Source organism: Physeter macrocephalus, chromosome 18 (genome assembly GCF_002837175.3).
Source record: "Physeter macrocephalus isolate SW-GA chromosome 18, ASM283717v5, whole genome shotgun sequence".
In the NCBI taxonomy this organism is placed as follows: domain Eukaryota; kingdom Metazoa; phylum Chordata; class Mammalia; order Artiodactyla; family Physeteridae; genus Physeter; species Physeter macrocephalus.
The window spans coordinates 41,836,546-41,850,709 of record NC_041231.1 but is presented as its reverse complement, the minus strand read 5'-3'; the positions used below and the strand labels follow the sequence as shown (position 1 = coordinate 41,850,709).

Here is a 14,164-nt window from a genome sequence, read left to right as displayed (position 1 = left end):
TTCATGTTGGTAATGATATCCACTTCAGTTCTTGATCTGTTGTTAAGAATTAACAGGAATGTGTTGCTTATCTTTCATAGAACTTTCCCTGTAGACTTACAAGAGCAAAATATTTCTGGGAGTAGTTTTTGCTGTATTCTGTATTTAAAAAAAAAAGCCTCAAAGGTTTGGACCTCAGAGATCTAGACTTGGGATTATTATACATGTGATGTATAGGTTCAGGTTGTAGAGTGTTTCTGTGAAACCTTTCGTAAGCTGAAATGACTTGAAGAGGCAATTACCTTAGGACACATCTTGCTCACGGATGCACAGAAATTGAGATAAAGCACAGATGCTCACAGGCACAGTTCAAAACTGTAGCAGCTTGCTGCTGAGTGTAGTTCCCATGGAAGGAGCTTGGCGGGGCCACTCTCACTGCTTGGGGTGCACACTGCCTTTATAATGGCTCGCTGCAAAGCAAACACAACGCTGTTTTTGCTTTTCGCCTTTTTTCGTAAAAGCAGAAGTCCTCTTCAGATTTCTTTGGGTTAACAAAAACAGATACGAATGTAGTTCTTTCATAAAAACGAAGTGGCATAAAGCGAACTTCTCTGAAAAGCAGGGATACCTGTATGTGTTTTTCTGAGGGGAGAAAGGAACCATAGGTTTTGTCTGATTCTCAGGAATTCCTGATCCTAGAAAGGTTAAGAATCATGATTTTGATCCAGTACCCTGTCTCATTTGACAGTCTAGCAAAGTGAGGTTGAGAGAGATGAAAAGACTTGTCATGACTTGATGAGTATCCAGGCTCCCAATCTTGGGTTTCCCACTGTACCACAAATAAAATTATCTACGGGTCCAAGGGTTAAATTTCCCATGCTTTTAGTTATTTCCCTTGCTTGCTCATCCCTTTTTTCCTCCCTCCTCACTTTTCTTTTCATAGGAAGTATGTCAAGTTTATTTGCCTGTGTTCATTTGTGTGTGTGTGTGTTGTTTTTTTTTTTTTTTGCTTCCTTAGGCCAAGTCATGACTACAGTAGCGGTACATGTGGACTCCAAAGCTGAGCTCACTACCCTGCTGGAGCAGTGGGAAAAGGAACATGGCAGTGGGCAGGACATGGTACCTATCCTTACCAGGTATGAACAATTAAGTTTTTTTTTTTTTTAAAAAAAAAAGGAAAAATTGGGAATTCCCTGGCAGTCCACTGCCGTGGGCCCAGATTCAATCCCTGGTTGGGGAACTAAGATCCTGCAAGCCACACAGTGTGGCCAAAAAAAAAAAAGGAAAAATTGGAGAATGGTATAGAACATTTTCACCTTGTGAATTCTTTTTGTTTTTTTTCTATAGAAGTTTTTTTTAATGATTCTACTTAATAAAATATTTGTTTGCAGGAAGAAAAAAATTTCCCCAAAACTAGGAAAGCATTTTTAAAGCAATTTTTCAAATTACAATGTTAAACTTATCTCCAGCTCTGTAAAAGTATATGACACGAGATCTTTAAAGTTTCACTGCATTTCAGGATTGTTCTTGGAAAAGATACTCTGCCAGAAAATCAATGGGGTCATTGGGTCTGACCTTACAACACTCATTCAGACCCTGCATAAGTGTTGGCATAACATAGGCTATTAGTTTCTCAAGAGAATAGAATGGGCCTTCAGTAATTCTCTTTCTTCTCTTTTCACTTCCTCTAGTTTATTCTCACTTCTCAGAGCAAAATAATTTCTGGCTGCCCAGATGAAGCAAAGTGAGAGAGAGGAAGGAAGGAAGGAAGGGAGAGAGGGAGGGAAAGAGAGAGAGACAGAAAGACAGAAGGAAAGAAGGAAGGAAAGAAAGGAGGAAGGAAGGAAGGCTCACTTCATGAATTCTCAATCCATTTTTTTTTCCCTGTCAGAACTAGTCTTTTATCTCTCTACTTCTTGAACCTTTAAAAATTTCTTCCCTTTCCTCTCAGGCCCTTTTGTTGTCATTCTCTTTCCTAGGTTCTTCTCCTGCCAGTGTTTTAGCGCCAAGGTTTTGTTTGTGGTTCTCTTCTCTCTTCACCCTAAGTATTAGATAGTTTCATCTCTGTCCATGATTTAAAAAATTATTCTCATGTTAACTTTCAAATTTCTATTTTCACTTCAGACTCCTCTTTTTAAAAATTTCATACCCATTTCTCAGCTGATTGGTGTACACATGTTTACCTGGTTATTCCACAGACACCTGAAACATACTGTGTTCAAAATAGAGCTTATCATCTTCATCCTACCTCCCTCTTCATTCACAGTTTGTGCTTTTGTACTCACTGCCTTGGTGTAAATAGTTATAAACTAAAAACTGAAAACCATTCTCCCTAGTGTATTCCTTTACTAGCACAACTTAGTCACCAAGCCCTGAGGGTTTCTGCTTCCTCTTCTTCCCCATTCCCACTTCCTTTATTAGGTATTGATTATGTCTTGACTGGCTCATTAGGCAGTGTGCATTATTCCTCTGTCTGCAGTTTACCCTCTTCTAATATATCATCCCCTTTGCCGAAAGATTTATCTTTTTCATACACAAATCTGATTGTCATACCTCAGCTCATAATTCTTCCCTGGCACCCTTTTCCTTCAGAATGAAATGTAATTTAGAGTGGCCTATGAGGCCATTTATGATTTAGTCTGTACCTCCTTTTTCTGCCTCATAGTGTTGTTCTTCAGAGAGGAATAGAACCATATTTTTCAGTGTGTGTGTGCCTTTACACTTGCTGTTTCTTTGGCCTGAAATGCCTTTCCTTGGTATATCTGCCTGGCAAGCTCTAGTCCTTTCAGGAAGCAGTTCAAGAATCATGTCTGTAAATACCATATGATATCACTTATATGTGAAATCTGAAGTATGACACAAATGAACCTATCTATGAAACAGAAATGGAATCATGGACATAGAGAACAGACTGGTGGTTGCCGAGGGGGTTGGGGGAGGGATGGAGTGGGAAGTTGGGGCTAGCAGATGTAAGCTTTTATATATAGAATGGATAAACAACCAGGTCCTACGGTATAGCACAGAGAATTATATTTAATATCCTATGATAAACCATAATGGAAAAGAATATTTGAAAGAAGAATGTATGTATATGTATATATATGTATAACTGAATCACTGTGCTGTATAGCAGTAATTAACACAACATTGTAAATCAGCTATACTTCAATTAAAAAAAATCTTCCCCCCATTTTAATTACCACTTGTATTACAATTATCTTTTTACATGTGTCTCCTCACTAAATTGTAAGTTTTTTTGAAGTCAGGTACTACTCATTTTTATTGGTGTCTCCTTGTGTTTCCTCAGACACTGACTTGCCCAATGCTTGGCAAATAGTAAAATGTGTGGGATATAATTTTATTGAATGAATGCGTTAAGGAAGAAGAGAAAGTGAAAAAAGAAAGGCTGGTTTGGGATGCCCATGGTTTTTCTGAGCAGGAAGCCTCTGGAACGTGGGGCTCTTTAACATCTAATCTGTGATATCATAGCAGAGAAAAAAAACTTTGTTTATGCAATGATCTATTCTCTAGGGATAAAAGAGAACTATGATCTTATGAAAGTTAAAACAGGGATAAATGTTCATAATTGCTCTTGATAGATGGGGAACATGTGAAAGTACAGTCTTTTTTTTTAGGGAAAGGATTATTGCTGACTGGTGGAAAGTGGATTTTCATTTGTAGAGGCATTGGAGATTAAGAACTATTAATTGCAAGCTACTTGAAGTGCAGCCACAGTGAATTAAAGAATCTTAAGTATTGTGCATTTAACGTGTGTGGATTATTGATTGATGTACCTTTGAAAGGAGGAGAGAGTCATAAATGGGGATGATAGTGTTAGTGGTAGATTAAAAAGTATTTTTTAATACTTTATTTTCGGGAATTCCCTGGTGGTCCAGTGGTTAGGACTTGGTGCTTCCACTGCCGGGGCCCGTGTTCAATCCCTGGGCAGGGAACTAAGATCCTGCAAGCTGCGTGGTGAGGCCAAGAAAAACCAAAAACCAAAAAACTTTATTTTCAGGATTATTTCATATTAATTATCATATTTGACCCTGAACTTTGTCATTATGCTATGGTATTCAGCAGTGCAAAGCCTAAATGGAGGGACCCTATCTTCAAGGAGATAACCATCTGGGAGGCAACTAATGGCTCCAAAAAATGCATAGTAGTACAAAATAGTATATAACGAAGTGCTAGATTGGCAGTGTGGTTTGTAAATATTCTAGGGGTTAGGAGAATGGAAAGAATTTGAATGAGTCCGTTTCTTCTATTCATTCAGCAAATGTTTGAGGACCTTTTGTGTGTCAGAACTGTAGGAGACACTTCTCTGAACCTCAGCTTCTTCATTTGACACTAAAAGTATGAGAGCTACATTGTTAAAAGATAGCCATCCTCTGAGCTGCTTGCAAAAGACTATAGGACTTCCCTGGTGGTGCAGTGGTTAAGAATCCACCTGCAATGCAGGGGACACGGGTTCGATCCCAGGTCTGGGAAGATCCCACATGCTGCGGAGCAACTAAACCCATGCACCACAACTACTGAGTCTGCGCTCTAGGGCCTGTGTGCTGCAACTACTGAAGCCCGCGCACCTAGAGCCCGTGCTCCACAACAAGAGAGAAGCCACTGCAACGAGAAGCCCGCGCACCACAACAAAGAGTACCCCCCCTACTTGCCGCAGCTAGAGAAAGCCTGCGCGCAGCAACAAAGACCCATCGTGGCCAAAACAAACAAAAAAACAAAACAAAAAAACCCGAAAGACTATAGCCAGGCAGTAGAAAGCTAAGGTTAAAATACTGGGTTTTAACTCCAATTCCATTGGGCTTTCCAGTGTAGGATGTGGTAAAGGTTCCTTGGAACAGGGACTTGAAAGTTGGTAGAATATACCTTGATTGAAAGCAGAGACAAGGTTTTCTAGGAAAAGTTCAAATGTGACTGAAAAATGTATCTAGGGGAGAATGAACTGGGGCATGTTTTTGTGGCAGTGAGGAAATGGGCCCCACCAGAGTGGAGGATGAATATAAGGTAGGAATGGAAGATAAAGTTATATGGAGCAAGAGCTTAAAAAGATCTTTAAGGTTAGACTGGGACTTTAAGAGACAGTAGGATGAATTCAAAGTATAGTTTAGTTTAGATAGGGGCAAAACTCTTACCATCCTTCAAATTGTGGGTCTGTTAGTTCACTGGCTATTTCCTAAAGTACCTTCACATCTGTCATCCCTCTCACCCTGCAAACTGACTTCAGTTTGGGTGTTTTGGTGTATTGCATGAAAAGCAAATGAATTTCAGGCCTATCTACTCCTTTACTGACTATTTTTAAAAATGATCTTTTGGCTATTTTCCTAAGAAAAACGTACAACTCTATAACTTGATTGACTTTTTATTTTTTATGTTGTTTTATTATAATCAAGCCTTTGACTTAATTCTGTGAAAAAGGACTGGCATTGTGCCAAGCTATATGAGCTTAACCCAGGTTTTGTGGGTTTTTTTTTAATATTATTGAGATATAATTTATAGTCGACCCACGGTTGCTTGAATCTGTGGATGTGGCGGGCCAACTGGACTATGCCATTTTATACAAAGGACTTGAGCATTAGAGGATTTTAGTATCCCTGGGAGGTCCTGGAACCAATTCCCTGTGGATACTGAGGGATGGATTGTTCACTTATAAAATCATCACCTAGATCAAATTATAGAACTTGAGTACTACCTCCAGAAGGCTCCCTCCTGCCCCATTGCATCAATATCTACCTTAGATTAATTCGTTTTGTATTTGTTATTGATTCCAAGTTTCCATAGGAACACGACCTAAATGGCTCTGACTTAAGTTCTGTTTTAAGCAGACTACATATATTAACTTTAACTTCAGGGAAACTGTAAGATAGGGACTGTTATCCTCATTTTACAGATTAGGCGCAGAGAGGTTAAATAACTTGACTGAAGTCACAGACGGGAAGAGATATGATTTGAACACTGGCCATCTGGCTCCAGAATCCACGTTTTTAACTTCTGCTGTGCTATATTGCTTAGTTTCCACTGAAGATGCTAGTAGATCTTATAATATGTAATTTAAAATACATTTTGTGTGATCATCCTTTGTGGCAAAGAGAGTTTTCAGAGTTTAGGGGGAAAGGTAGGAAAGGTAGAAATACTTTTGAGGCTTGATGGGGAAAAATATACCAGAGTGGGCAAGAATTTTTGCAGGGAGCTTAACCCTTAAGGCTAGAAAGTATGGTTTTGTGGAAATAAAGCATGCAGGAAAATTTGAGTTAGGATATAGCATCCCAGATACTGGAGAGCATGAAAGCCTTTTATTTGATTGTCATTATAATAGGTTAAAATGTCAGTCCTTAGGGTGCTCAGAAAGTGATTTTTCTTATTTCAAAAAAATGTGAATAAAAAAGAACAGTTGATAACATGCAACAACATGGATGACTCAACGTGCTGAGTGAAAGAAGTCAAACATAAAAAGAGTATATGTGGAGCTTCCCTGGTCGTGCAGTGGTTAAGAATCCGCTTGCCAATGCAGGGGACACGGGTTCCATCCCTGTTCCGGAAAGATCCCACATGCCGTGGAGCAACTAAGCCCGTGCGCCACAACTACTGAGCCTGCGCTCTAGAGCCCACGAGCCACAACTACTGAAGCCCGCATGCCTAGAGCCCGTGCTCCGCAGCAAGAGAAGCCCACGCACCACAACGAAGAGTAGCCCCCGCTCGCTGCAACTAGAGAAAGCCCGCACGCAACAACGAAGACCCAACGCAGCCAAAAGTAAATAAATAAATAAAATAAATTTAAAAAAAAAGAGTATATGTGATTTCATTTATATGAAATTGTAGAACAGGCAAAACTAATCTTTAGGGAGAAAAAGTAGGTGAGTGGTTGCTTAGGGCAGGGGTGGGAACCTGGGTGGGTTGAAGAATGTTATAGGCTGAGGTAACAGCACCTAGAAAGGTCCTGAAGCAGTTACGAGTTTGGACTCTGAAGAGCAGGGAAGGCCATGTGACTGTAGCTTAATAAAGGAGGGGTGGAGGAGTACAAGAAGTGGTCATAGATGCAGACAAAAGTCAGGTTACTGTAAACCTTGTAGTGCTTGGGTTTAATTTAAGTTGAGGGTAAGTCATTGAAAGTTGGAGGTGTATTGTGTCAGGTCAAGCATGGAAGCAAGAAACAAGGAGACCAGGGAAAAGCCTATTGCAGATAGTCCAGAAGTTGATAAAGGTGGTCTGGACAAGGGTAGGAATGGTCAAGATATAAGGAAATGATTGAAGTCAGGAGATACTTTGTAGGTAGAGCTTATAAGAATTATTGCTGTGGGGGATGGGGAGAAAAGGAAGGTTTTAATGATGACTCCTTGTTTTTGGCTTCTGAGGGGATAGTGCTATTTTTTGAGAGAGGAGAGTTGGAGAGAAGAATGAATTTGGGAGTGGAAATTGTTTTATGAGATAGTTGTTTAGATCTTTATGTTTGTTAGGAAAATACCCTTTTTCTAATTTTTTGCTTTTATTTTGTACCTTGATTGTTTAATTGACTATTGTAGGTAGTGATACATTTTTTTTGTATGCTTGTCTAGAATTGACCCTGTCTTATCTTTGTGCTAGGATGTCTGAATTGATTGAAAAAGAAACTGAAGAATATCGTAAGGGGGATCCAGACCCATTTGATGATCGACATCCTGGTGAGACTGTGTTCTGTTAAGCCTGGCTCTAATTTTCTTACAAAAGAAAACTGCTTAACATAAGGAATATTTTTCAATTGAAATAGAATTTATTTGTTAAAATATTGCTCAAGGTGGGGACAGAGAGGAAAAACAAATTCCTGGAAAAATGAAAATACTTTTAATATTTACCTATTAAATGGAAGATTACTATTACTAGAAGCTAACTTAGAGGAACTAAATTATATAGGTATACCTTATTGACTCAGTTGATATGATTACAAAGATTTAAAAAGAGAAAAATGTTCTCTCTTTCTGACTTTTAAACCAAAAGATGTTATCCTCTGTGCCTTCATTTTTCTAACAACAGTAATTATCCTTTTATTAACGGGGAGATGTGGTTGAGAATGCATTCGGTGCCTTGCTTTTAGTTATGAAATTAATGCTTGGAACCTTGAATAATGAATGAATGGATTTCTTGATGTCTACTTTAGTGTTCCAACAGCTAAAATATGCCATCTCATGTTAATGTGGTTTTCTTTTGGGCTAATTTAATTAGAGCCATGACAAACCAGCCTGCTTTGGCATGGAATTTGCTATAATACAGAACTGTATGGGACTTGAGACTGCTATTTTGTGTTCTCTCTAAGGTAGATTACCAGTGGGCAAAGCTTATGTCGTGTGGGCCCACACTGCATATAAGTTTTCTCTTTATAAAACCAGGAGTCCTCTTTGGAGAGAAGAGTCTGAGATTTCGTATGTAGAGAGAGAGTGAGAATGAGTGGGACTTATAAAAATAAGAACATTGTATATCCACACAAATGTTCCGGGGTTTATTTCTGTTTCTTCGACTTTTATTCCCAAATGTAAGTAAGCTAAGCATTTCAGATTGGGTGTCCAGTTGTTTATGTGATGTTACCTGCTGCTCTTGTCCTAGACATCCCCACTTGTGACTTTGAGAATGGCTGTTGAACTCACATCTTCAGTAAGGCAATCAGAGCATGAAATAGTAGGAAAGTGAAAAGAAATTAAGTTAATTCATGGGATTGTGAAAAGAATTAAAGAGATGATCATGCTTAGTGACATTGCCTTGGAAAGGATAAAATGATAACGAGGAAGAAGGGAGAGAAGAATGCCTTTTTTTCAGTAGAAATTTAAAGTCAGTTTATTTCCTTCCTAAGTCATATTTGTCATTAGGCATAATTTCTATTAATAAAAATAAGGGCCCCAGTTTCATCTTTTATAAAGAGAGAAAGTTAAGTAATCTGAGGGCCACGTTTGTTTTTATGGTACCATTCTCTAACTTCTGTTTTTGTGAATTACTTTGGGATGTTAATTACAGCTTGGTAAAAACTTTATATCAGCAGCTTATATCTTTTCTTCATCCTAAATTGTATCCTTTGACTAAATTTGCCACTCTGAAAGGAAAATTAAATAGATGGTATCTCTTTTAAAAGCGAACCAGTAATTTTCCCAACCATTAAGTAATTCTTCTACATTTAGGCTGTGTGTTGAGTAAATCCTAGATTCCTGGCCTCCTTTCTTTCCCCAGGAGCTCAGAAGTTAAGATGACCAAGTTTATTTTATCTTTAGAATTGGTGATTGCTTGGTGGGATTCCCCTTGTCCCCCAAACCTGGAGTGTCATTACAGGTTTGAGGACACATCTCTGCTGCTTTTGGCATTATAGTTGAGAGATTGGACTTGGAGCCTATCTTCTCCAGGCCACTCATCAAAAGAAGCTGTGCTTCCTTCCTTTCTTTGTCTGGGAAGTCATGGATTTTCATTCTCTTAGGCTCCTTTATGATTCTTTTGTAGACCTTGTGTACTCTTAGTGATGCTGGTCTGGGTCTAGTGCTCATTTATTTAATTCAGCATTGATGTGTAGGCAATATGTTGGGAGATGGGAAGGTGAGAGAGCAGTGTCTCAAATTTTTTATTGTCATTTTTAATTTTAAAGAATGTTCCTTATGAAATCTGATTCATCAAAAGAATCTTTTCTTTGTTTTTGTTAATTTTTGCTGGCCTTTTAATAGTACTTAAAACAACCCAGGTGCCTTTCCAGAGGTCTGAGTTGCTTGACTGGGATGACTTACTCATTCCTTTGTTTGTTCCTCCCCTCTTCTTTTGGTAGGTCGAGCTGATCCAGAGTGTATGCTGGGCCACTTGCTGAGAATACTCTTCAAGAATGATGATTTCATGAATGCAGTAGGTTTGCTTCTTACTTTTCTCCAGAGATTATCATCAGCAGATGCTGTACCTTTGTTGTTTTTTTGTAAATAGTCTGTTTTCTCCTGAGGCCTCCCAACAAAGTTGGGAATAGAGTGGGTAGCTTTTTAAATTTGGTATTGGTTCAATGAAATAGACTAATCATGGACTTCTTTATTACCAAAGTCCTGGTTGTGGCCAAGGTGTTTTCTCTTTGGTGTGTACTTTGTTCAGTTGAATATTGGTGAGGGTTTCCAAGGCATCTTTGCTGATTCTGGGGTGAGATGATTTTGAGTTTGGGAATATAGGAGTTCTCTTGGGTTCTTGAATAGAAATATAAGAGTGATATGTACCGAATGATTCTGCACTGACACCATGGGTGTGTGCATCGGGCTTGTGGAGGGAGAGAAAGGTGCCTTATTTAACTCTGGTCTGTTAAGGAGTAAATGAGGGTAAAAAAAAAAAAGTATGTATTACTCACAGCTCCTGAACATAGTAATTATTCAATAAATTGTGGCTGTTAGGTTTGATTTTGGAGGTGGAATAGCATGATGCTTGAGAGCATGGGCTTTGGGGTCCATGTTTTGGGTTTAAGTGCAGCTCCACTCTTCATTGACATTTTGATCTTTAGGCAACTTAAGCCTGTCCAAGCTTTATTTTTTCGAAGCTTTATTTCCCTAATCTATAAAATAGGGATGATAGTTCTTACCTTAAAATGTTTTTGTAATCCTTGAATGAAATTAAGCATGAAAAGTGCTTAGTGCAGAACATGGCACATGAGGGCTTAGTAATTATTAGCTATTATTTTTATCTGTATTATGTTAATTCCTAATTTTATTTCTTTATCACTGGTGTCTCTTCTCTGCTTCAGATCACTTCCAGCTGCCTTCTAGACGTTCCCACATGGATATTTCCCACAGGCACCTTGAATTCTGCATGTCTAATTGTTTGCCCCACAATCCGTTTCTCTTATGCTCTAGCTCAGTAATGGTGTCCTTTCCTAGCCAGCTGGAAGTTATCCTTTATTCCTCTAAGCTTTCTTATTCAGTGAACTTACAGGTCTTATTGTGCCCTCCCCCTTAACCTTCACAAATCCCTCCACTTCTTTCTGCCCTGTTGCCAGACCTTAGGTTAGCTACCACCATCTCTGGATACTGCAATAGCCTCTTAATTGGTTTCTTTTCTTATCTTGTCCCAACCCATTCTTTACTTATATCCTGAAAATCTTTATCAAATGCAAAAAATGATTATGGCATTCTCTTGCTTAAAATCCATTAGTGCTTTCCCATTGCTCTCGAGATAAATTTTAAATTTTTTATTTTGGTTTATAAACCCAATCTTATGGCCTCTGTTCTCTCATTTTCAGTTCCTGACCTTTGGCCCTCCTCTCTTTCCCACTCCTCCTTAGCTATTCCTGCTTGTCTTTCATGTTCTCGCTTGGAATCCCTTCCTCTCTAAAGCCTTCTCTGATTCCTTTGCAGAGTTGTATGACTTCCTACAGGCTTCTGTAGCATCCTGTACTTATGATATTTGTTTTTCCATCTGTCACCTCTTTTGGATTATGAACCCTTTGATGGTGGGACTGTGTCTTATTCACTGTTGTATACCCAGCAATAGAACACAGTGCCACTTAGAGATCCAGTATTTATTTGATGAGTGCCAAAAGGAAAGTTGTAATGATACATTGATATATATATAAAACTCAAATTTTTTCATTAACTATTGTCAAGAATCAGGGAGGGGTGAGGGGAGGCTTATCTTGCCCTGTTTTATCCTTCTGAAAAAGTGTATATAAGAATGGGGGGTGTTTTCGTTGTGATACCGCTTGAGCTTTAATTTCTATGGTTGCTGAGTTGTTTTAGGGGGATTTGACTTTAAAGTGGCAGAAGAAATTATATGGTATTATCATGGCTCAGCAGGATCATAACTATTTCTAATAATTACAGGTTTAATTAGTAATGTTAGGTATAGTCTTCTTTAATACCCTTTAGGCAAGCTATGGGAATGTATTAAGGATTTATTAGACGTTATTAATTTGATTGGGTTGAACTTCAGATGAGAAGTACTCCTTTTCTTTACAGCTGGTGAATGCATATGTGATGACAAGCCGAGAGCCCCCTTTAAACACTGCCGCTTGCAGACTCCTACTGGACATAATGCCAGGGCTAGAAACTGCTGTCGTCTTTCAAGAAAAGGTACTTACTAAAAAGAAAAGTCAACATTTTATTTTTTAGTTGAATGCTGATCTGTTTTTCTTTGTTAAAATGATTGTTATAGTTTTTTCTTATTATAGTAGTAATCTATATTATAGAATCTTAAGAAATTAAGACAATAAGAAAAATTTTTAAATAACTTTTAATGAGTACTTGCTGCTTGGGTGCTGTAGTCTTTTTTAAAGTCTTAAGATCATATGTTTTTAGATATGGATTTGTGGATTTAACGATTTATGATCTTATTCAAACTCTTATTCCTTTTTTTTTTTGGAATGTAGGTGCTTTACAATGTTGTGTTAGTTTCTGCTGTACAGCAGAGTGAATCAGTTATACATATATGTATATCCACTCTTTTTTAGATTTCCTTCCCATTTAGGTCCCCACAGAGCACTGAGTATAGTTCCCTGTGCTATACAGTAGGTTCTCATTAGTTATCTGTTTTGTATATAGTAGCATATATATATCATTCCCAGTCTTCCAATTCATCCCACCCTCCATTCCCCCTTGGTAATAAGTTTGTTTTCTACATCTGTGACTCTATTTCTGCTTTGCTAATAAGTTCATCTGTACCATTTTTGTAGATTCCACATATAAGCGATATACGATATTTGTCTTTCTCTTTATGACTTCACTCTGTATGACAATCTCTAGGTGTATCCACGTCACTGCAAATGACATTATTTCGTTCCTTTTTATGGCTGAGTAATATTCCATTGCATATATGTATCACATTGTCTTTATCCATTTCTCTGTCAGTGGACATTTAGCTTGCTTCCATGTCCTGGCTATTGTAAATAGTGCTGCAGGGAACGTTGGGGTGCATGTATCTTTTTGAATTATGGTTTTTTCTGTGTATATGCCCCTAGTGGGATTGCTGGGTCACATGGTAGTCTATTTTTAGTTTTTTTTAAGGAACCTCCATACTGTTCTCCATAGTGGCTGTACCAATTTACATTCCCACCAACAGTGTAGGAGGGTTCCCTTTTCTCCACACCCTCTTCAGCATTTATTGTTCGTAGATTTTTTAATGTTGGTGATTCTGACTGATGTGAGGTTACCTCATTATAATTTTGATTTGCATTTCTCTAATAATTGAGACTCTTATTCTTAATGATGAGTAGTCTTCCCCGGTGTTGAGGACATTCTGTTCTGAGGAAGGCTGTCCTATTCTTGACAGTATTTAATATTCACTTAGTTAATGTTTGAAGGCTGTGCTGTGCTGTGTTTTATGCTATGTGCTGGGAATATTTTATCAGCAAGATAGGAGCTTACATTTATATATGTTTGGAAGAACAGAGACAAACTGATAATTTCAAGTAAGGATAAGTGCTATGAAGACCAGAAAATGGTAATTTGTTAGTGACTGTGTGTATATTTCAGTTGTCAAAAATTAGTTGCTGTGGTTTTAGAAGCAATGTCGATATTTTGTTTCAGCGTTAAGAATTTGCAGTGTGAATTGCATATGCCATATAGCTTTCTTTGCTTTTAAAGACACTAAAAATTTAATCTTCTGAAAAAATCTGGAAGTCTCAGTATAGTTAAATGCATAAGCCAAGCGAAAGATCTGGAAACAGATTTTCTTAACTTTTAAGAAAATTTTATTACAGAATTGTACCACATAATGTATTTTAGAGAATAACATTGTTATTAATGCTGTAGTTTGCAGTATTGTGTAGACTAGATTTAAAAATCTCTAATTAGCTACCACTGTGGGAGACCAAAAAAATCTGTCTCCTGTCAAAAATATTTTAATGTGAATTCTTTTTTTTTTAATGTGAGTTCTTTTGAAAAGCAGGATGAAAATGAAGCACTTAAAGCAGTGTATTTGTTACATGCAAGATTTATAGAAGATTACAGATGATTTTACTGTGCTTTGTAAAAGTTTCCTGGTTGTCATTGTAGGAAAATCATCTCTGATTCTTCATAGTTTTATTGTTGTATGTTTAGAATGAAGTGAATACCCTCTGCATGTTGGAAACATGAAGGGATATTTTGAATAATATAGCTTTCTGCAAGAACAGTTTTGTATTTTTATTTTATTTATTTTCAATAAATTTATTTATTTATTTATTTATCTTTGGCTGCATTGGGTCTTTGTTGCTGCACGCGGGCTTTCT

General features: G+C 37.7%; 1 protein-coding gene across 1 annotated transcript in view; it reads left to right on the top strand.

The window, feature by feature from the left end:
- Positions 1-14,164, top strand: part of DCAF1 (DDB1 and CUL4 associated factor 1) — an 87,426-nt gene that overhangs the window by 8,304 nt on the left and 64,958 nt on the right. The window contains exons 2-5 of the mRNA XM_055080070.1: positions 998-1,115; positions 7,573-7,649; positions 9,761-9,834; positions 11,916-12,029. Of these exons, the coding sequence (XP_054936045.1) occupies positions 1,006-1,115; positions 7,573-7,649; positions 9,761-9,834; positions 11,916-12,029 (375 nt within the window). The 5' untranslated portion in view covers positions 998-1,005. The remainder of the gene's footprint in view (positions 1-997; positions 1,116-7,572; positions 7,650-9,760; positions 9,835-11,915; positions 12,030-14,164) is intronic.